We start from the raw sequence: 21,373 nt of genomic DNA, 5'->3' as shown, positions 1-21,373 counted from the left end.
GTGGTGGTCTGGTCTAACCTACTCCCTCACAGGGGAAATAGGAGACCTCTTTTCAAATAAATAACTTGTGCTGACTCTGTAACTCAAGGGGATTGCACTTATATATCCCCTCTCAATTCCCAACTGCCTTTGGAAACAAGGCTTTTTCATTTTCTGCTTAGCCCTACACATTCTATTAACAGAAAGCCAGCAGCACTTTATGATTCTTTGAAAGTACACAGTCACTTGTAAAGGGCATTCCGATCCCTGGGGAGGTAAGAGACTCTGTGACACATTTTTGAAGTACGCTCCTATTCAAAACTGCAACTGATAGCTCTTTAGTACTGACTTTGCCTGTACATGAGATCTATAAAAGTAAACATGGTCATATTGACTTAACTGTGCTGGTAGATGACTCTCTAAAAGCAAGAGGGGATGACACCCAAATGACATTCAGAGACGATACCAGAAGTGAATTAAGAACTTTCTGTCATCCCTGGTATAATCCAAACATTTTCCCTTGTGTCATCCAGTTTCTAACTGTAGAGGTAATTGTATTTATTCAACAAAATGCAATTAATACTACTACGCTTATAACAAGTCATGCTAATACAGCATATTTTCACAAATCTTATAAGAATAAAAGAGATGATATTTTCAAAATAAAGCTTAAGTAATTGGAAAGGAAAACTGAAGATAGATTTTAGGTCATACAGGAAACACAACGATCTATTCAACTAGCCACAGACTTCAGACAGTTTAATAGCGTTCTTAGAAGAAGAGGTCATATATCATATAAATAGGTGCTATGCCACTGTAGGGCATTCTTCACCTTGGGCTCACAGGACCCAAGAGAGCTCTCCTGTGAGGTCACCCAGAGAGTTCTAGTTTATTCTTGTCAGATCCAACAAAGGGCACTTTTCTGACAGGTCAGGGTGAGCTACATTGGATCTACATTGGATCTAAAAGCAAAGTAGAAGCCTCCAAGTAAATGCTCAAGGATTCACATCCAAATGAAAGGTGAACACACTTCTTTCTGACACATGCTAATACTTCCCAACTACCTCCTCCTGGCAGATTGACAACAATGAAGACTTCTCTGTCATGAAATTTGACAACTTCAGCAAAAGCATATTTGTTACAGATTTTTGATAAATGATTTTATAATGAAGAAAAATTGTAATTCTTTATAAAATAGAGATACTATAAATAACTTCATGGTTATAAATTATAATAAAATCTTAAAACAAAAAATGAGGATGGCAGGGTAACTGGGCTTAAAAGATGTATCATCTAATTCCATATTTTATATTCCAGAAAATTATACAATCAACTTTTCTTGTGATTAGAGTTAAACCTATTGATTTTAGAAGTATCAGGAAGTAACTATAAGGATTCTGAATTAGGCAGTTAAATTGTGAAAAACTTTATTTTAATAACAATACTACTCTCTTCTTGCTGACACAAATAAGGGTCATTCTTGGAATAATTTTTCAAACTGTGGATGTTTTATGACATTTCAAAATTAATCCCTTCAAATGTCATAGTTATGTTTTAGATTAAACAAATGCTTTCAATGAAAAAAACTATTTCTCAACAGAGGGACGTCATATAGTTAAACTCAAAGGTCATTTTATAAAAAAATTTCTCAAAACACATTAAATGTACAAGAGAGAAATATATTAGTAAATGATGGTATAATTCAATGATACATTTTAAAAACTGTGGAAAAAATGAAGATTCAAAATTGTCATTTTGAAAGCATTGTAGATATATGGGAAATATTTTTAGTTTATTAATAAAATAAAGATTATATGTAAATCATAGGCATGGGGACAAAGACTATAAAATAATGTGAAAAATGAAAATAGCTCTATTAGAAATCTGGAATTAAAGGCAATGTTTATATTTAAAAGTATTTATCATACTCTTTCCATAAAAAGTTATTTTGAATTAATGGATGTAAATATAGGTTTTACTAAAATCAATGTGACCCATTAACTTTTCTAGGGTAATTTCTTAAATAAGTTCTCTTACAGTGCAGCAAAGCTTTTTTGCTTCATTAGACAGAATCTAGAAAAAATAAAGAGTAAAAAAAAAAAATTGTTATGTAACTCTAAAGAGGCAGAATAAATGAAAAAGGAAAGCCAAACAGCCATATGGCAAAACTGTGTAAAACCAATCTTATATTAAAACTTTCATTTTAATCTTAATGAGAAAATTAACAGCCTACATGGACTTGACTATAACACTTCCAAAGTTAAGGCAAAGTAAGCATTAAGAAATCTACCAAAAACTAAGTATTGCCGTAAAACACTGTTTAGCAATTATCACCATAAATTTCTTTTGAGGCAGATATAAACAACTATTGATATTTGCCCAATTTCTGTTCTGAACCATTATGTATATATTGTTCCTTTCAATTAAATGTTCAGATTATCAAAGGAGATTTTAAAAATCTATTGTCAAATGAGAAGGCAAGCCTTTATTATTCTGTTCTATATTGTATGTGTTACCTAAGGCAGAGATCCAATATGGATAGAGCTCCTTAGTAAGAAGTGCGTCGTCAATGTCAGAGAGAAAACTCTTCAATACGCCCGTCACATCTTCAAGCTGATGTTTTCCAGCCCTCAATTTAAAGCTTCTTGCATCCTTTTTGAAACTCTCCAGGAGTTCACTTACATGTAAAGGATCACCATTCTTTTGATAGATATATTTGCACCCTAAACCTTTGTTAAAAAAAAAAAGAAAATGGTTATATGAAAAAAGTCTCAGGTCAAAATCCACTTTGATATCTTAAAAATAGAACCAATTTTTGTGTTGGAACGATGCACAAGACAAAATCATTATCCAAGAGCTGATATAAACATGCATGAGAAAAAAAGAGCCCCTCCCCCCGCAACTTTAATATTTAAAATGTAAACCTGATGAACAACTATTTCATCCTCAGCTTTTAGTAAGTCTCTGGCCAGCCCTTCCCCCAGTCCTTCATAGCATCTTTTTCAAATGTTCTTTTACCACAAGTACCCTTCGCTTAGTCTCCCAGATTACAAATTTGCCTCCAGTTTCACCAACAAAAGTGAGGCTCTCTGGTATAAATTTCCTCAAGTCTCTGCACTCACAGAGTGAGTATATTAATTCTGTCTGTTCCCACCTTTACCTTCTTCTACATGAAGAGTTGGGTCATGTCCTTTTCAAAGTTACAGATTCATCAAGTTTCCCATATAAAATAAGAGGAGTAGCAGTGGTTAACTGGAGGAAGAGGAGTGATGATGATGATATACAAACAAAAAAAATTTTTCAAATCCTTTTTTGCCCCTCCCCCCAGGTCTCTTGTCTCTCTTCCTTCCAAAACTAATCTGAGTTTCCTATATTTATTCTTTCTCCCATCTCACATCCCTGTTAATCCTTCAACCACATAATCTTGCTTCTGTGCCCAATTTCCACTCTATCAGGACCATCTTCATCAAGAATATCTATTTTCTAGATGCTTTGCAGTATTTATGTAATAAGAATCCCTTGCAATATCTGACAATCCAATGAATCCCTGTTAAAATTCTGTTAATCTCAAGGTTTTCGTGATGTTATGATCTCATCTTTTTTGCCCCTTCTCTATGACTGCTCTTCTAGTCTTCTATTTATTCTGCTACCTAGTATTTACTGATGATCCCAGCAATCCATCCTCAACTCTCTTCTCTGCTCCCTACAAAATTCTCTGGATGAACCCCTCCATCTTCATCACTTCAACTACTACATGTACATTTCCATTCAGGTTTTAATTCCTAAAATTTCAAATGCACACATGCACTTTAATAGAGATATACTATATACATAATACATGCAACACACACTATACTTATACATATGAACAAATTAATTCTCCTGCCCCACTCACTACTTCACCTCCCAATCCCAACATGTTCTTTATTTATCTTCTTCCTATACCTCAGAATTTGGCATTGCTTTCTCACTTACCACACCAAACAAAAATGTCACATATATTTTTCATCATGACTTCTCTCTCAAAAGTGTCCCCTTTTTCCATCCCATGTGCGATTATTATTTTGTGCACCCAGTTCCTCACTATGTTATCACAACTCCCTGTCCTATTCCTGTGCAGCCCTCCAGTCTGTCTTGAAAATGACAGCAGCATGGTCTGAGACACAGGTTGGCTAGTGTTACCAACATGCTTAAAAATATGGATACAGCCCTCCCACTGCTTTGAGGGCAAGTTTGAGGATTTTATTATGATACATAAGATCCTACATGAATTTCCCTAACTAACCCTCCTGCCTCTTGTATTTGTCCGCTCTTCTCACACTGAGTTCTGGCCACATTTAACTACCCCCAAGTTCCCTGAACAGACAACCTCCTTCATGACGCTGCACCTAGGCATACATTGTTTCCTCTTCCGGGAATTCCTATTCCCTCTTTCTCTGAACTAGTTCCCATTTTCTCTTAAGACCTGTGGTAGGTTCCATGCCTCACCCATGAAGCCAGCCATGACCACCTCTCACTGGGTGAAATTCACCCCTAAACCATGGACACCTGTACCAACCCCTGAACCTCTCTGCCATAGAATTTTGTACACTTGAGATGTAATTGCCCACTTGTTTGCCTTTGATCCACAATCTGTAAACTCCTAGAAGGCAAAGATCATGTCTTATTTTCTGTACACAGCAGCTACACAGTTCCTAGAAGAACTCAGTAGGTACTTAGTAAATGACCACAACAGAATAATAAGCAAATTCTACCAAAAAAAAAAAAAAAGACTAAGTTTCTGAGAGATTATGTTGCTGGTTGAGTGAATTTCTAATAGCTGGTACACAAGGTAACTGAATGTGAATTTGAAGGTAATTTTGTTTACATAAATTAAATATATTCCCCCAAGAACTAACTACTGTAACTCATTAAAAAAATTAAAACTCTAAGAATTATACTGTGAACTTGGTCAGATTCGGATCTTGACACCATGAGCACAAAAAATTGGCCTTAGATTTTAACCCAAAGATTAGGAAATTCAAAATAATTATGACCATAAAGGCTCTGAGCCAACCACTTGCATCCTATAATCATTGGGCATTTTCTAAGTTCATATCATATCTTCCCTTGTATACATGCTGGTAATATTGGCGTTTTCTCCATGTCCTGCTCATTAAAAAAAAAAGCTAAAAATACATGAAGTCTTTTATTGGCTTTATTACTTTAATATGCAAGTTAATGTACCTTATGCTAGAGCTACAAAGTAGTTATAATGTATGAAATTTAGTTGAAAACAATCTAATGCTTAATGATTTTAAATTCAAATAAACACCACAAAGAAACTTCTGATTTCCCCAGAGAAACATTAAATTGGATATGCTGAAGCTAGTCAAGTTATTTTAATCATTTGTCAGCTTATGAAACACTTTATGCCATTATGAAATTAACATGATTTGAAAATTCCCAATGAGGTTATACTCTTGCTAAAACAGAATATATGTGCAATTCATTTATACCTACAAAATGTAAATGCACTAATACTGAATTACTAATAAATGAAGATGATAACCTTCTTCTTCCCCCATTTTCAAATAAACAGATGATGACAGTTGATAAGAAAAATATAAACATACTATCAAGGGAAGGAACTTCATAGAGTAATCCCACATAATGTGATTACATACATATTTACAATAGATATATAATTCAAATACAATAAATCTGAATATTAATGATAATTGTACTTGGATTACATATGAAATAACTAAAATACTTAAAATGGCACTCTCCCTAGGAGAAAATATATTAATATACACATATTCTAAACTTAATTTCCCAAAATTATTTTCTTCATAGCCTTTGTTATTTTTGACATTTTGTTTCACATCAGCTCTTTTAGTTCTCAGACTGGAAGGCATGATTTATGGCTCTGTTTCACTCTTTACTCCCACTGTTCAATTTCCAGTATCAAACTCAGCAGCTAGCACACAACAGACACTTGATAAATAAGTAAAAAAACTCATAACACAATGTTTTACTACAGCTCTTTCAATGATAACATTTTCTTTTCAAATTAAAAACACCCAAAGATACTTTTAATATTAGGAGAACAATGAAAGGTTAATATATCAATAGCTTCCAAAATACCAGATAATCGTTTTACTCTTTTCTGCACGTACAATCTAAATCAATGGCATTTATCGACAGGTTAAAAGAAAAAACATATTTTTATATTAAAATATAGTTAAGCAATTTATTTACTCTACCTTTTAGAGTATTAAGGAAATATGTAACAGAAGGAATTTTAAGAATGAATAGTAATTTGAAAATAAACATGAATAATAAAGGCATACTTTATTTAATTTTAGGCATATCTAAAATACTACCATAGCATATTAAATTAAAATGAAGCTGCACATGTGGGTATAAATCAAGTTGGTTTTAACCTGCAAACTATTCATAAAAATATTTGTTACAATTAAGTCAAACTATCACAGTTAATGACCATGATTCTTAATATAAACACATGACCAATAGCACGTTGAATGGAATAAATACACATACACTTTGTATACAGGCCAACAAAAAGTAAATTCTTTTACACATTGTCCCATAGTATACCACTTCTAAAAACACACTGAGGCACCTCTGCGTTCCCCTAGACTTTACTATAAAGTTATAACCTCTGAAAAGTACAATGTTAATCAATTTTTAATATACATTTTATAATATAGATTCTTCTACTATGTCATTTAAAATTTTTATGCATGTAAAGGAAGAAGGAAATGGTAAAGGCACATGATATAATTTAAATGAGCTTTATTGTGAGAAAGAATGGCATTTAGGCTGAAGAGTGACGACAATTTTATTTTTCACTGATGTACTTACAAAGGGCTCTAATTCAGTCCAATGGAGGTACCACTTAAAAACTGTAAATATGCTACTATGAGTTCTGTGGGTTGAATAAAAACTTTGTGATACTTACCATACTGTGTAACAAATGCTATACAGCTGTTCACGATAATGGGAACGTCATTTTTGCTGAGCTGCTGATCTTGTAATGCATTCCCATCTGTACCTGCTGCTTTTTCAATTGCAGTATGCCAGACTGTGAAATCCAACTTGGTATGCCCATGGATGTATAATGTTCTGTAAGGTTTCAAAAATATTTCAAAGTATAATTTTGCCTTTTAAAAAATTCTTACTTCTACACAGATTATCCTTAGATCCATATAAATGGGATCTTGTCTCATCCATCAGAAGAAAACCCCTCTGGGGACGTCCCTGGTGGTCCAGTGGTTAAAAATCCATCTTGCAATGCGGGGAAAGCTGGCTTGATCCCTGGTCAGGGAACTAGGACCCCACATGCCGCAGGGCAACTAAGCCTGCGCGCCGCAACTACTGAGCCCGCACACCACAACTAGAGAGCCCACGCGCCACAATGAAAGATCCCGCGTGCCGCAACTAAGACCCGACACAGCCAAAGATAAATAAATAAATAATAATAAATAAATATATTTTAAAAAAGAGAAAGAAAACCCCTCTGTCTACCACCAGCTTTCACTCACTCAATCCCTCTTTGCATGTACAGTCACGTCTCTCTCTACATAGAGTCCAGGAAGTTCCCTGAACTTGTGGTCTCGCCTCCTTGCCTCCTTTCATTTCCCCTTTCTTTCTGTTTCTGAATAACTGAACAGAAACCCTTCTAGCAAGCATCACCTATGACTTCTCATGGATATTTGGGGCTATGTTTTTCAAGATTTTAGAACTGTTTGATGACTTCATTCCTTTAAAAAAAAAAAAGAGGAAAAAAAATACCACCCAATTTGGTTTTTGTAGCACAATCCTTCCTGGCTTGTCCTCCTATCTTTCTGGTGCCTCAATTTCTTTCCCAAGCTCACTTCCTGTTTCTGAAAATGAAGTTGTAACCTCAGTGCACTCACATGAACTCCAAGGACTCTCCAGGGACATGTCATTCAGGCCAGTGGTTTCATCCCCCATGTATAAGCTGGTAACTCCCAAATCCCTATCTCCAGGCGGTAACTGTCTCACAAATCAGATCTCTATGTGATTGAAAAGCAAGAGCATAAAGCAGCTAAGAGAGTGGGAAATCCAATCAATTCCCAAACTCAAGTTTTAGCTCTGCACTCACTTCCTTTATGACTTTGGACAAGTTATCAACCTTCTTTGGTTCTCAGTTTCATCACTGGCAAAATGAGGATAATAACAGTATCCACCTCAGCACTCAGTAAATGTAATATTAGTAAATAATAAAACACAATACTAATTAATGTTGATTTTTGGACATCTTCACCTTAAGGTGCCACAAGCATCTCAAATCTTTATCCCTCCTCATACCAAACCAGTACTACTTCCTCCACTTATCCCAGCAGAAATTTAGGATTCATTAACTGTATATTGGTCCACCCCACTCCCACCCAATCACTGCCACATGAATTCAGTCACAAAATTCTGTTCATTCCAATTCCCTGACATATATGTTCTGCCTCCTCTTTATTTGAACATTGGTTTCTTTCAGGTCTTTGTACTGCTCCTTGAAGTCACTAAAACCCCTCCAAACAAAATTCATTTCCCAATTCTCCACCTCTCTAGTCCCTGTTCCCCAACACTGCCAGAATGATCTTTCTAAAATACGAAGCTAATGACATCACTTCCTAAGCACTGTCCTTCCACAGCAGCTCTGGAGTTTTCAAGATTAAAAGGCCCTCATGATCTGGCCCGTATTTTCCCCTCCAATTTTGCCATTCCAGGAAGGAAGGAAGGAAGGAAGGGAGGGAGGGAGGGAGGGAGAGAGAAAGGGAAGGAAGGGAAGAAAGGGAGGAAAGGGAGGGGAGGGAGGGAGGGAAGGAAGGAAGGAAGGAAGGAAGGAAGGAAGGAAGGAAGGAAGGAAGGAAGGAAGGGAGGGAGGATGGAAGGAAGGGAGGAAGGAAGGGAGGAAGGAAGGGAGGGAGGAAGGAAGGGAGAATTAACATGTTCTTGTCTTCATAATAAATACTTCCGGCTCTTTGGCTGTTACTCCAGCTCCTCCCCCATCGGTGTGTTCCAGGTAACCCTCGCTGACACTCCATCCCCATCTCTCTCCATCCAATGCTTATTGTGTACCAGGTGTCCCTTCTTAATCCTGAACATCCACTCTACCCGCCATCATATCGCCTGCTCTACCTGTGTGAATGTTCTAGCCGCTACACCCCAAACTTTGTATAAGCAAACAAAGAAAGCATTTCAGCATCAATAGCCTTTAGCATAGCACGAGGTATTTAGTGGGTAAATAAGTTTTAATGTTCTATCACTAGATATAAAATTTTACTTGAAACACAAAGTAATCGTTGATGTATTTAAGTATAAAACTATTTAATTTTCATTTCAGACTATGAGACAGCTACTTTGGATTCAACCCAAAGAGAAAGGAATGAGCTGCTTGAACTCTGGATTGTTTTGGGTTTTTTTGGGGGGGGGCGGGTAATGTTTCACATTCCTGATAATTCACTGGCCCTGATTTAAAAAGAAAACAAAAGTACTCCTTTCTGTCCTTCGGTTTCTTTTCTTGAAATGCTCCTCTAAGAAGACAAAGCTACTGGCACCCCACTCCACTCACTTCTAACATCTTCTGAACTTGCTGTAACTTCTTCAGTGACACTGGTGCCCGTAATCTTCATCTCTTTTCTCCCGGCATCTCTATCTATTGTTTTTATTTTCCACACCACCACAACAGCCTTGACCTCCAGGTCCTGTAATTTTCTTTTTGAAGAATTCTGATACTTGCGCTAATACTCCTGACATACCTTAGCCTTACATCATCTTTAGCTCAAAAACATTCTACTGCTGGGCATATTTGTCTAAATGAAACTATATAACTCGGGTAATTTCCTTGAGGAATATCAAGCCCCTACATTATGTAGACTTAATCAAAATTACCTCTTGCTAAATTAAGGAGTTGAGGTAAAGAGAAAATTTTAACTTTTTTTGAGTCTTGGTTTTTTAATCTGATAATTAAGCTCTGAATATGAGACAAAAATCTTTTAAAAGGTGTGCTTATAGGCAATGAGTATTTGAGCAAGCAGTAAAAGAAATCCAAAAGGCAATGGCCCTCTATGATAGCAGTATAATTCTGCCGTTAACTGTAAATGTTTCCAACTTCAAATTTTCTTTCTAACCAGAAGAAATCCTTTGATGACAAGTTTAGCTGTCTGCTTGTGAACTAGTGAAGGGTAGAATGAGTAATAAGTTAACTCCTGAGTCCACTTGTCAAAGGCTGAATCTTAAAATACATCATCTTGTGCAGTAGATGTCTGACATTTAATAGCATCAGTTCAACAACTTTCCTCTCTGATGTTATCTAAACTCTGTGCACATTGAATAAAGCATCAAAAGATATTTTTAACACAAATGCTGGCCAACTTTGTGATTTCAAGTGTTACTGAACAACAATTTTACATTTCTGGATAATGATTCCAAAGAAATAGGAATTTATATCTTGAAAATCTGGAAGTTCTTTTAAAGAACTCTAATTATAGAAAAATAAATTTTCCTAACTGTCCATTCCCCAAGACTAAATTTTAAATGGTACTTCAAAGCCATATAAAAAAAATCCCTATATCCTATAATGAGTTAAGACAGTTCAATAAGACCTAGAAACCAAGTCCCAAGACTAATAAAAACAACTTTCTCAAAACTGTAATATAATAACCACAAAGTATAGACTATCATATTTGAGCTTGGTCTACTGACAAGAACCAGAACAAATGATAGGATCTATAGATATGTCTGTATGAAAAATAAATTCACCTTTATAAAGAACATTTTAAACACAACTAAAAAACAAAAACAACACATTACAAAAACATGACTGAAGAAGATAATATCCTAGGCATTTATACAGAAATAAAAAAAACTGAGTCTTGTAGTATAAGTCAGCATGTTTGACCAAAACATATTTATTTTGCTTTCGTTTCTGGAAGATCTGTTTGCTGGATAGAGTATTTTAGGCTAATAGCTGCTGGTTTGGTTATTTTGTTTCCCCCCTGCCCTCAGCACATTAAAAGATTTCATTATACTATCTCCTGGCTTGCACTGCTTCTGACAAGGCATTCTTATCTTTGTCCCCTGTTTTTAATGTGTCTTTTTTCCTCTGGTACTTTAAAATTTTGTTTTGTCTTCACACTGGTTTTCAGGAATTTGATTATGATATGTGTTAATGTGGTTTTTCTTTATCATGCATGAGGTGTGTTGATCTTAGTACATCTGTGGGTTTACAGTTTTTATCAAATTTGAAAAAAGTCTGGCCACGTTTCTTCAAATATATATATATTTTTTTACTCCATCCTTCTCTTATTTTGGGATTCTAATTATACTTACATAAGAATGATATTGTCTCATAGGTCACTAAGGCTCTGCTAATTTTATTCAGTCTTTTCCCTCTGTGCTTAAGTTTTGATAATTTCTATTGTCATGCTTTCAAGTTGGAGTTTTTTTTTTTAATGTAGAGTCTATTCTTGCATTTAGCTGATCTAGTGAGATTTTCTTTTCAGATAGTGTATTCTTCAGCTTTAGAAGTTCCATCTGGTTCCTTCTTTAGATCCATTTTTCTATGTTTATGTTTTCCTTTACATCTTTTTTTCTCTGTGTAAATAATTGTTTTTACTTTTATTGGAGTATAATTGCTTTACAATGTTGTGTTAGTTTCTGCAGTACAGTGAACTGAATCAGCTATATGTATACACATATCCCCTCCCTCTTAGACCTCCCCCCCCCATCCCACCCATCTAGGTTGTCACAGAGCACCGAGCTGAGCTCCCTATGCTATACAGCAGGTTCCCACTAGCTATCTATTTTACACATGGTAGTGTATTTATGTCAAACCTAATCTCCCAATTCATCCCACCCTCCCTTTCCCCCACTGTGTCCACACGTCCGTTCTCTATGTCTGTGTCTATTCCTGCCCTGCAAATAGGTTCATCTGTACCATTTTTCTAGATTCCACATATATGCGTTAATATACGATATTTGTTTTTCCCTTTCTGATTTACTTCACTCTGTATGACAGACTCTAGGTCCATCCACATCTCTACAAATGACCCAATTTCTTTTTATGGCTGAGTAATATTCCATTATATATATGTGCCACATCTTCTTTATTCATTCATCTGTCGATGGACATTTAGGTTGTTTCCATGTCCTGGTTATTGTAAACAGTGCTGCAATGAACATTGGGGTACATGTGTCTTTTTGAATTATGGTTTTCTCAGAGTACATGCCCAGTAGTGGGATTGCTGGGTCATATGGTACTTCTGTTTTTAGTTTTTTAAGGATCCTCCATACTGTTCTCCACAGTGGCTGTATCAATTTACATTCCCACCAACAGTGCAAGAGGGTCACAAAGCATCGAGCTGATCTCCCTGTGCTATGCGGTTGCTTCCCACTAGCTATCTATTTTACGTTTGGTAGTGTATATATGTCCATGCCACTCTCTCACTTTGTCACAGCTTACCCTTACCCCTCCCCATATCCTCAAGTCCATTCTCTAGTAGGTCTGTGTCTTTATTCCCGTCTTGCCACTAGTTTCTTCATGACCTTTTTTTTTTTTTCCTTAGATTTCATATATATGTGTTAGCATACTGTATTTGTTTTTCTCTTTCTGACTTACTTCACTCTGTATGACAGACTCTAACTCCATCCACCTCACTACAAATACCTCCATTTCATTTCTTTTTATGGCTGAGTAATATTCCCTTGTATATACGTGCCACATCTTCCTTATCCATTCATCCGATGATGGACACTTAGATTGCTTCCATGTCCTGCCTATTGTAAATAGAGCTGCAATGAACATTTTGGTACATGACTCTTTTTGAATTATGGTTTTCTCAGGGTATATGCCCAGTAGTGGGATTGCTGGGTCATATGGTAGTTCTATTTTTAGTTTTTTAAGGAACCTCCATACTGTTCTCCATAGTGGCTGTATCAATTTACATTCCCACCAACAGTGCAAGAGGGTTCCCTTTTCTCCACACCCTCTCCAGCATTTATTGTTTCTAGATTTTTTGATGATGGCCATTCTGACCGGTGTGAGGTGATACCTCATTGTAGTTTTGATTTGCATTTCCCTAATGATTAATGATGTTGAGCATTCTTTCATGTGTTTGTTGGCAATCTGTATATCTTCTTTGGAGAAATGTCTATTTAGGTCTTCTGCCCATTTTTGGATTGGGTTGTTTGTTTTTATGTTATTGAGCTGCATGAGCTGCTTGTAAATTTTGGAGATTAATCCTTTGTCAGTTGCTTCATTTGCAAATATTTTCTCTGATTCTGAGGGTTGTCTTTTGGTCTTGTTTATGGTTTCCTTTGCTGCGTAAAAGCTTTTAAGTTTCATTAGGTCCCATTTGTTTATTTTTGTTTTTATTTCCAAAGCTCTTGCTCTGCACATCTCCCCCTCTGCTCTGTACTGTATCCTGCAGTGTTTAGCTACCACAGATTCCCCTATCTCTATAGGGGAAATCAATATAGCAAAACCTCTTCAATATAGCAAAACCACCACATTCTGCTTGGGTTCCCCCATTCCGTGTGCCAGGGACTGATAAGAAGCCAAGTTGATCTTAACCCTTATGTCACTTGTTTCCCTTCTCTCCATGATCACAATCCTGGGATACCTATTGTCCTAAAGTCTGAAAATAGTTCATCTCATATGTTTTGTCCAGTTTTCTAGTTATTTAAAGTGAGAGGGCATGTTCCATACCAGTTATTTCTTCACGGACAGAAATGGGAGTCCAGAACATTTTATTTAGTCATTGCATCCATAAATCACCCTCATCTTAGTTTATAGAGAAACAGTATTTTTTTCCCCATACCTTCAGATAAGAAACTTCTGCACAGTGATGGAATTTTAGCCAGAAAGAGGCAAACAATTATTAAGAAAATCTGCAGATGCAGAGACTGTATCACAAGAATAATGAAGAAAGAAATATTAGCTTAAATAGCTTGTTTCCTGTGAAGCCAACAGTTTAGTAAAAAGTGTCAAGGCACACGATTCCCTGAGAAAGACAAAGCCTCCAAGTTTTCAATTTCATCTCTGTATAGTATTAGGCAATCACCTATAGGAATGTGAGAAACAGCCCTGTTTCAAGTCTGCTTAAAAAAATAAAAAGCTGTCTTTACCCTTGTAAAGAGCCTGCAGTCCTTTCCAGAACAAGGCAAGTTATTAATTACATTTAATTGATAATACTAATATGGTATCGATCTATCTCTCCAGGCCCACTCTCTCATGCTTCCTCCTTAAGAACTGAAGGTTAAGGCTGAGCTGGACTGAAGATGTACCCTAGCCCATCCTATTTCTCTGAAACTATCGTTTCCACCTCTTTGAAGATCTTAGTGTCTCAACCCCTCATTTTTTTCCTACTCTAATCCTACCTAGGATTCCAGAGCCACTTAAATATACATTTTCTTAAAAAATAGAGATGATTATCTTGATCCCATTTATCTAGAAGGGATCTTCTCATTCTTTTGTATTTTTTCACACCATATTGCATTTATTTGTTCATAAGCTTACATTCTACTATATGGGAGGTGTCTTGAACTGAATGAAATACATTTTTGAAGAAAATAATATATACTTTAAAATCCACCTTTTATTAAATAGGCACACATTCCCTTTATCGTGATTCTCTTTAACAAACAAAAAAAATCACCTTATAATGTATGTTTGAATAGTCCCTTTCTTTCTGCAAAACCTGTGGGGGTGGTGAGAGAAGAGTGTCTGGTTTGCTTTGGCAACATTCAGATTAAACCATCTCTGCAAATTAAATCATCAGAAAGTTACAAAAGCAGTCAAGCTGATATTGTGGGCAATCAGCTACTGTTTAATTTGCAATTAAATGCACAATTTAGAAACCACTTTAAGATAATTCACCCTGGAGGGTATTGCTAGCATATCAGTTGCTACAAAACACAATTCAAGGAGGGAAAAAAAAAATCACATGCAATAAGTTGATATGAAATAAGAATCTTCAACTTAGGGTATTAATCACCCAAATTGAGAAAAGTAGTCTGTCCCATAATTGTGAAACATATCGATAAAATGTTTATTCCCCAGTGTCGGCTTCTTTATGTCTGGAATTTGCAGTTAAAACTGAATGTCGTCAGGCTTGGGAGCCATCAAGTGCTTTATGCTTTACTATAGGTCAACTAAACAATCTTAAAAAAATTAAAACAAAAACCAAACAAACAACAACAAAAGAAAGCTAGGCTGTTCTGTTTCTGATTAACACAGCTGAGTTATTCATACTGTGTTTATTACAACTAACAGCCTTTCTGTAAAAGCTTAATAATAGGTGTCTTTGACAAACGAGCACGAAGCTACAGAATGTGAGATGGTGCACACAGTAACTTATTTATCAGAAAGAGATACACAGAGAATGTGGGCCAAGTGCAGAAATAGTTTTTAAATTTTATAAATAGGATGCTGTAATCTATTGAATACTTCAATCACAGTGGATATATAACCTACTGTCCAGAAAAGTGCTTTCTGACCTCAGCAGGGTCCAGGACATTCACTGACTAACAATGGGTATTCAAAAACATGATTTCTTTCTTTCTTTTTTTTTTTTTTTCTGCACCAAGAAAAGCACAGAATCTAAGTCCCAATGACAGCATCAAATATCATGGCAGAAAGCCTTAAGTGTAATCAAGAAAGCTTTATTTTCCAAAATAATAATTTTTAAAGTATACAAAGAATACACATTAAAGCGACACCATCTGGAGCACATTCTGCTTAGAGCTTTTCAGAGCAAAAATGCTCTGTGTGTGGAAAATATTATTGCAATATTTTTCTGTCTAAAGACACTCATGCTATGTATATAGAGAAAATTACCATGAAGATTAAAATATATATCTAGTGACTATATTCAGTGGATGGTTATCAAGTTATGAACTAGTTCACGGGGTTTATTCTCTTGCCTTTAAGAAACATTAATATATTTTAACATTTTAATCAAGGGTAGACAAGGGCAGAGAAAATATGTGAAATTAATTCATTAAGTTTATTTATGATTTGCAGCTCTGGTTCAAGCTGTTACTAGCAAAAAAATAAAGGTTAAAACTTACAGCTAGTTGGTTTCTCTTTCTTTCAATTATTCTCACTATCTTTATATGCCACCAACATGAATAGTTGTTTTATTTCTTAAAGCCACAATTTTATCTGTCATTGACAAGTCTACCGCAATCGACTGTACTTTACAGTCATTATTTCCCAAGGGGCTAACAGGTCAAAAGACAGATGAAAAATAGAGCAATGCAATGAAATTCTCTTATTTTTACATGATATTAAAACAGCTCTTAAACCATCACATCTATAACTAACTGGCTTTGTTTGAGTACTGGGAGAGTAGTACAGTACATATTCTCTACTTTGGTAAATGATAAAACCATTCATAAAGTCATCCAGGCCAAAAGCTCAGGAGTCATCCTTATTTCCTACTTCACAAAACAACTGAAAACCAGCAGATTGATTGAAAACCAACAGATTGGTCTCTCTCTCAACATCCCACCACCAAATCTAGAAAGCTACCAACATCCAAAACCATCCATCAATTCCTCTTTTCTTCCTGTTAGAATTGAGGGACCTGTCCTGTTGTCCTCTCTCTTACACCTTCACTCTTCTCCTTTTTTTTTTTTTTTTTTTTAATCTCTGCTCCATCAAAATGCTTTAGATGGCACAAGTTCAAGCCATCTAAAACAAAATTGCACATACATTCCCTTCCTGGGTCAAATCCCTTTTACCTCATTAATCCTATTAACCTCCAGACATCCTTCACCAACTGGTTATCTAATCTGATCCCGTTCCCAACCTGACTCTAATCCAGTTTCTGCTTTATCACTTCTGTTCTCCACAGAGTCCCCAGATGGACTCCCCATCACTTACCAATGGAGTATCTGTCCTCATCAGATAGCATCTGACACTTTTGACTATTCCTTCCTTCTTGAAACACTCTCTTCCCGGGCTTGGTGCCACATTCTCTCTTGGTCTCCTGCTTCACTCTCTGGATAAACTAGCTTTACACCCCACGATAGCTATTCCTCTCTGACAACCATCCCCACCTCCAACTGACCTGTATTCACCAAGGCTCCCACACGTTATTTCTTCCCTTCTCACTCTGTAGACTCTCCCTAGGTGATTTCACTTTCTTTCTTCTATATGCGGGTAACTCCAAAATCTATATCCCCACCCCATTAACCAATCAGGACTGTCAGATCCATAAATATAACTCCCTCCAAGCAAATTCTCCTTAGCTGTTTATAAGCATTTCATGTTCAACATGTCGAAAATCAAACTCATTATCTCCCCAGCTCTCTCCCAGACCTGCTCTTTTTCCATTTTTCCCTATCTCAAGTCCCTTTATTTACATATGTATATACATATCCACATATATGTACACACACGTGTGAATGTCTGTGTATAAATATATAGACGTATGGGTCCCTGTTCAGCACCACACAAGGTGCTCTGGACACCTGCAGGCTCTTTGTTCCATCAAAGATTACAACCTAGTGCACTAACCATCTCCCAGGTTGATTCTTTATTCACACTTCTAACCTCTCTTCTTTCTGCTTCATCTTTAATTATGTAAGCATTGTATGGATACATTTTTCTAATAAAATAACTTTTTAAGTTTTCTAATAAAAATTTTATTTTCTAATAAAATGTTGAAATTTTAAGTTCTAGTGACTTATATTATCTATCCAGGCTTCTAGCCCATTTGCTGACAATTCTTTTTTTTTTTTTTCAATTTTATTTATTTATTTATGGTTGTGTTGGGTCTTCGTTTCTGTGCGAGGGCCCTCTCTAGTTGCGGCAAGTGGGGGCCACTCCTCATCGCGGTGCGCGGGCCTCTCACTATCGCGGCCTCTCTTGTTGCGGAGCACAGGCTCCAGACGCACAGGCTCAGTAATTGTGGCTCACGGGCCTAGTTGCTCCGCGGCATGTGGGATCCTCCCAGACCAGGGCTCGAACCCGCGTCCCCCGCATTGGCAGGCAGATTCTCAACCACTGCGCCACCAGGGAAGCCCCCTTCTGACAATTCTTGAGAGTGATCTACACAAAAGTATTGGTAAATTAATACTTAACACTTGTTTTAAAAAGAAGAAATATTTAGGTTGTTAAGTTAAAAAATGACCTTACCTTGATGTCAAAATGGATTACTGTCCTCAAATATCATATAGGTACTGGAAGGCTAAGTGCTTAAAATAGTGGCTAGTATATGGTAAGCTCTATACATTGGTGTCATTATATTATTGTTATCTGAATATTATTGATTTGAAGAAAACAGGGAAAGCAAATGAAACCAAGATATAAGCATGTGATAAACACAGTTGTTTTCAAATGGTGCCTTGGTATGGCAGCTATTCAAAGAGATCCAAGGAAGATACCTTAGTTTTATATTTGTCCCTGTGTTTCTCCTACTCTCCTCCTGACACATTCTCTGTTCTTTCCTTTCATAAAAATGCTTTCAGCATAACTAGGTGATAACACATGTAGATTAAAAACTTTAAATTATTATCAAAAACAAAATTACACAGCTTTGACCATTATTTTGGAATTCTATTAGTTTTTAACTATTCCATGAACTCAGAGTGTATCTGAATTCACCTGCTGATTCCTGTTGCCCAGGGGAAAGGTCAAGATGTCACAAAGTAACAAAACATTTAGTCTTCTGGCTTCCTTATCTAGCATTCATGAGGGAGTGCACTGCATGCAGTAAGCACTAAAGAAAAATTAAAATCGAATATCACTAACCCACATTTGGTACATTTTAATTAAAATCTATGTACAACTGGTCAAATCCTTTATAGACTAAAAATGATAGAAAACTACCTTGGCTATAGTAACCTGATTTAGAAAAAATTATGTATACATATAATAAATACAATAAATTCCACTAGCAAGTTTCTGCTTGCTTATTTGTTTAAGAACATAAGCTCTGTGAGCTCAGACATGCAATGTGTATTGCTGACCATTTTTTCCTGCCATGTTTATAACAGGCAGCAGGCATTCCATAAACATTAATAGATGACTATAAAAAGTACATTTGTGCTAGTACATTAATGCCATAATATTATCCACTATCTCATTATCATTTCTGAACATGTAGGTAACAGTATTCTGAGAGAACAGTATAACTATCATCTGGTACTGAAAATCAGAATCTAAAGCATCATTGACCATTGTAAGTCCAGAAATAAATAAGTAAAAACATAAAATCCTAATTACCTTTGTAAGTTAAAAAACACACTCTGACATAAGTATCTAATCAGCAATATGTTTGCTGTCTATAGCTGTTGATATTCCCCTATGAAGTTCAAGAAGACAGGTTCAGATAACTATTCAACGTCATTATCCTTGTCACCAGCATGGAAATTCACCAGAGGGAAGGCTGATTTAGCTATATTTTTATATTATCATTACATATCTTTTCACAAATGATCCTGTACTCTTGTGGAACTAAACATTCTGAATTAATGTAATAAAGGGATTTGAAAGCAAATAATGAAACATCAAGAGAAAACAATTTGTTCTTCCTAATTGTTGTGATATGACTCTAGCTGCTCCTTCTCAGGCTCTTTTGCTAGATCATTCCTCCTCTAAAATTGGAGGCCCTGGGGCTATATCCTTGTCTCTTTTCTATCTACAGTCCTTCTCTAGGTGAATCTGTCCAGTTCCTTGGCTAAATAAGTAAGTCAAAATGCTGATGACGCAAATCTTTATCTCCAGCTGCAACCTCTCCACTTAATTCCAGGCTTGTATATCCAAATGCCCACTCACCAGCTCCACTTTGCTTTCAAATAGACATCTCAAAATTATCATTTCCAAAACCAAATTCTTGACCTACTACCCTAAACTTACTAGTATCCTGCCTCTACTCTCCATGTACTTTTTATCTCAAAAGAACAGCACCATTCATCATTTATGTAAATGCTCAGGCCAAAAACATTGGGGTCATCCTTGACTCTCAGAGTCATTGAATCCATCAACAGACCTGCTCACCTCCACCCTCCCAGCAGATCCTACACTCAACACTATGTCATTAGGAAGTCACGTTTTGCCTGGCCTCTGCAGCATCATCCTACCTGGATGCTCAGTTTCACTCCTGTCCGCCAAAAGCTATTCATCTGAATCACAGTAGTCATTTAAAAACATAAGTCAGATGATTCCACTTCCTGGCTCTCAAATCAAGCAGCTTCCCATCATGCTTAGAATAAAATTCAAATCATTTTTTACATATCATGACCTGTAAGGCCCTATATGTTCTGGCCCAGGGATATCTCCGCAATCATTTCTTCCCACTGTCACTCATGCAAATTTCCCCAGCCACAGCAGCTTCCTTGAAGACCCTGAACATTCCAAGCACAACACAGCCTTGGGGTCTTCAAAATACCGTTGACTTTGTGCCTGGTACATTCTATTCAGACTGCTGTATGGTTTGTTTCTTCACTTTATACAAATCTCTGATCAAAGATACCTTCTCTTACCACCCTACCGAGAACAGAATACTGCTCCGTCAGGCGCACTCTCTTTACCTTATTTATTTATTTTTTTAAAATTAATTAATTAATTTATTTTTGGCTGCATTGGGTCTTTGTTTCTGCGCGCGGGCTTTCTCTAGTTGTGGCAAGCGGGGGTTATTCCTCATCGCGGTGCGCGGGCCTCTCACTATCGCAGCCTCTCTTGTTGCAGAGCACAGGCTGCAGACGCACAGGCTCAGTAGTTGTGGCTCATGGGCCTAGCTGCTCTGCGGCATGTGGGATCTTCCCAGACCAGGGCTCGAACCCGTGTCCCCTGCACCAGCAGGCAGATTCTCAACCACTGCGCCACCAGGAAAGCCCTCTTTACCTTATTTTTTTTCAAGCATTTAAAATTAAGGGACACAATACTATGCCATTTTTTTTGGTCTGCTTATATTGTGTTTCCCCCACTAGTGTAGATGCTCCATAAGGACAGAGACCATATCTGTTTTATTCATCACTGTATCACCAATACCTATAACAGTTCCTGATATACAGTAGAAGCTTAATATTTATTGAAAAACTGAATAAATTCGAGAAATCAGGTTTTAGTTATGCATGATTCAGGGTATTATTTATAGCCATCATATAACTACACTGAAAACATATTTACAACTGCCAAAGTGCTTCCAAATACTTATATGTGAATGTTGCAAAGGGATCAAGGTCTGTAGAAAGCTCTAATAACTGATCACACTGAGTTTCTCCTAATGAATATAAAAATATGCAAGCTTCATTGGTGTACTCTTTCTACTAAAGAGAACACACACACACACACACACACACACACACACACACACACACACACGTATGATTCGGAAAATCCCCAACAGGCTACGAA

At 36.4% G+C, this 21,373-nt stretch overlaps 1 protein-coding gene across 9 annotated transcripts in view; it reads right to left on the bottom strand.

The window, feature by feature from the left end:
- Positions 1 to 21,373, bottom strand: part of ARAP2 (ArfGAP with RhoGAP domain, ankyrin repeat and PH domain 2) — a 201,764-nt gene that overhangs the window by 75,522 nt on the left and 104,869 nt on the right. For 8 of the 9 annotated variants that reach the window (XM_082390417.1, XM_082390422.1, XM_082390418.1 and 5 more), the window contains 2 exons: positions 6,947 to 7,110; positions 2,496 to 2,708 (listed from right to left, as the gene is read on the bottom strand). In XM_082390417.1, the coding sequence (XP_082246543.1) occupies positions 2,496 to 2,708; positions 6,947 to 7,110 (377 nt within the window). The remainder of the gene's footprint in view (positions 1 to 2,495; positions 2,709 to 6,946; positions 7,111 to 21,373) is intronic. The other variant, XM_082390419.1, reaches the window with a different exon arrangement.

The sequence above is a fragment of the Balaenoptera borealis genome (genome assembly GCF_965194805.1).
Source record: "Balaenoptera borealis genome assembly, chromosome: 4".
Lineage (NCBI taxonomy): Eukaryota > Metazoa > Chordata > Mammalia > Artiodactyla > Balaenopteridae > Balaenoptera > Balaenoptera borealis.
This window is presented reverse-complemented; position numbering and strand designations above follow the sequence as displayed.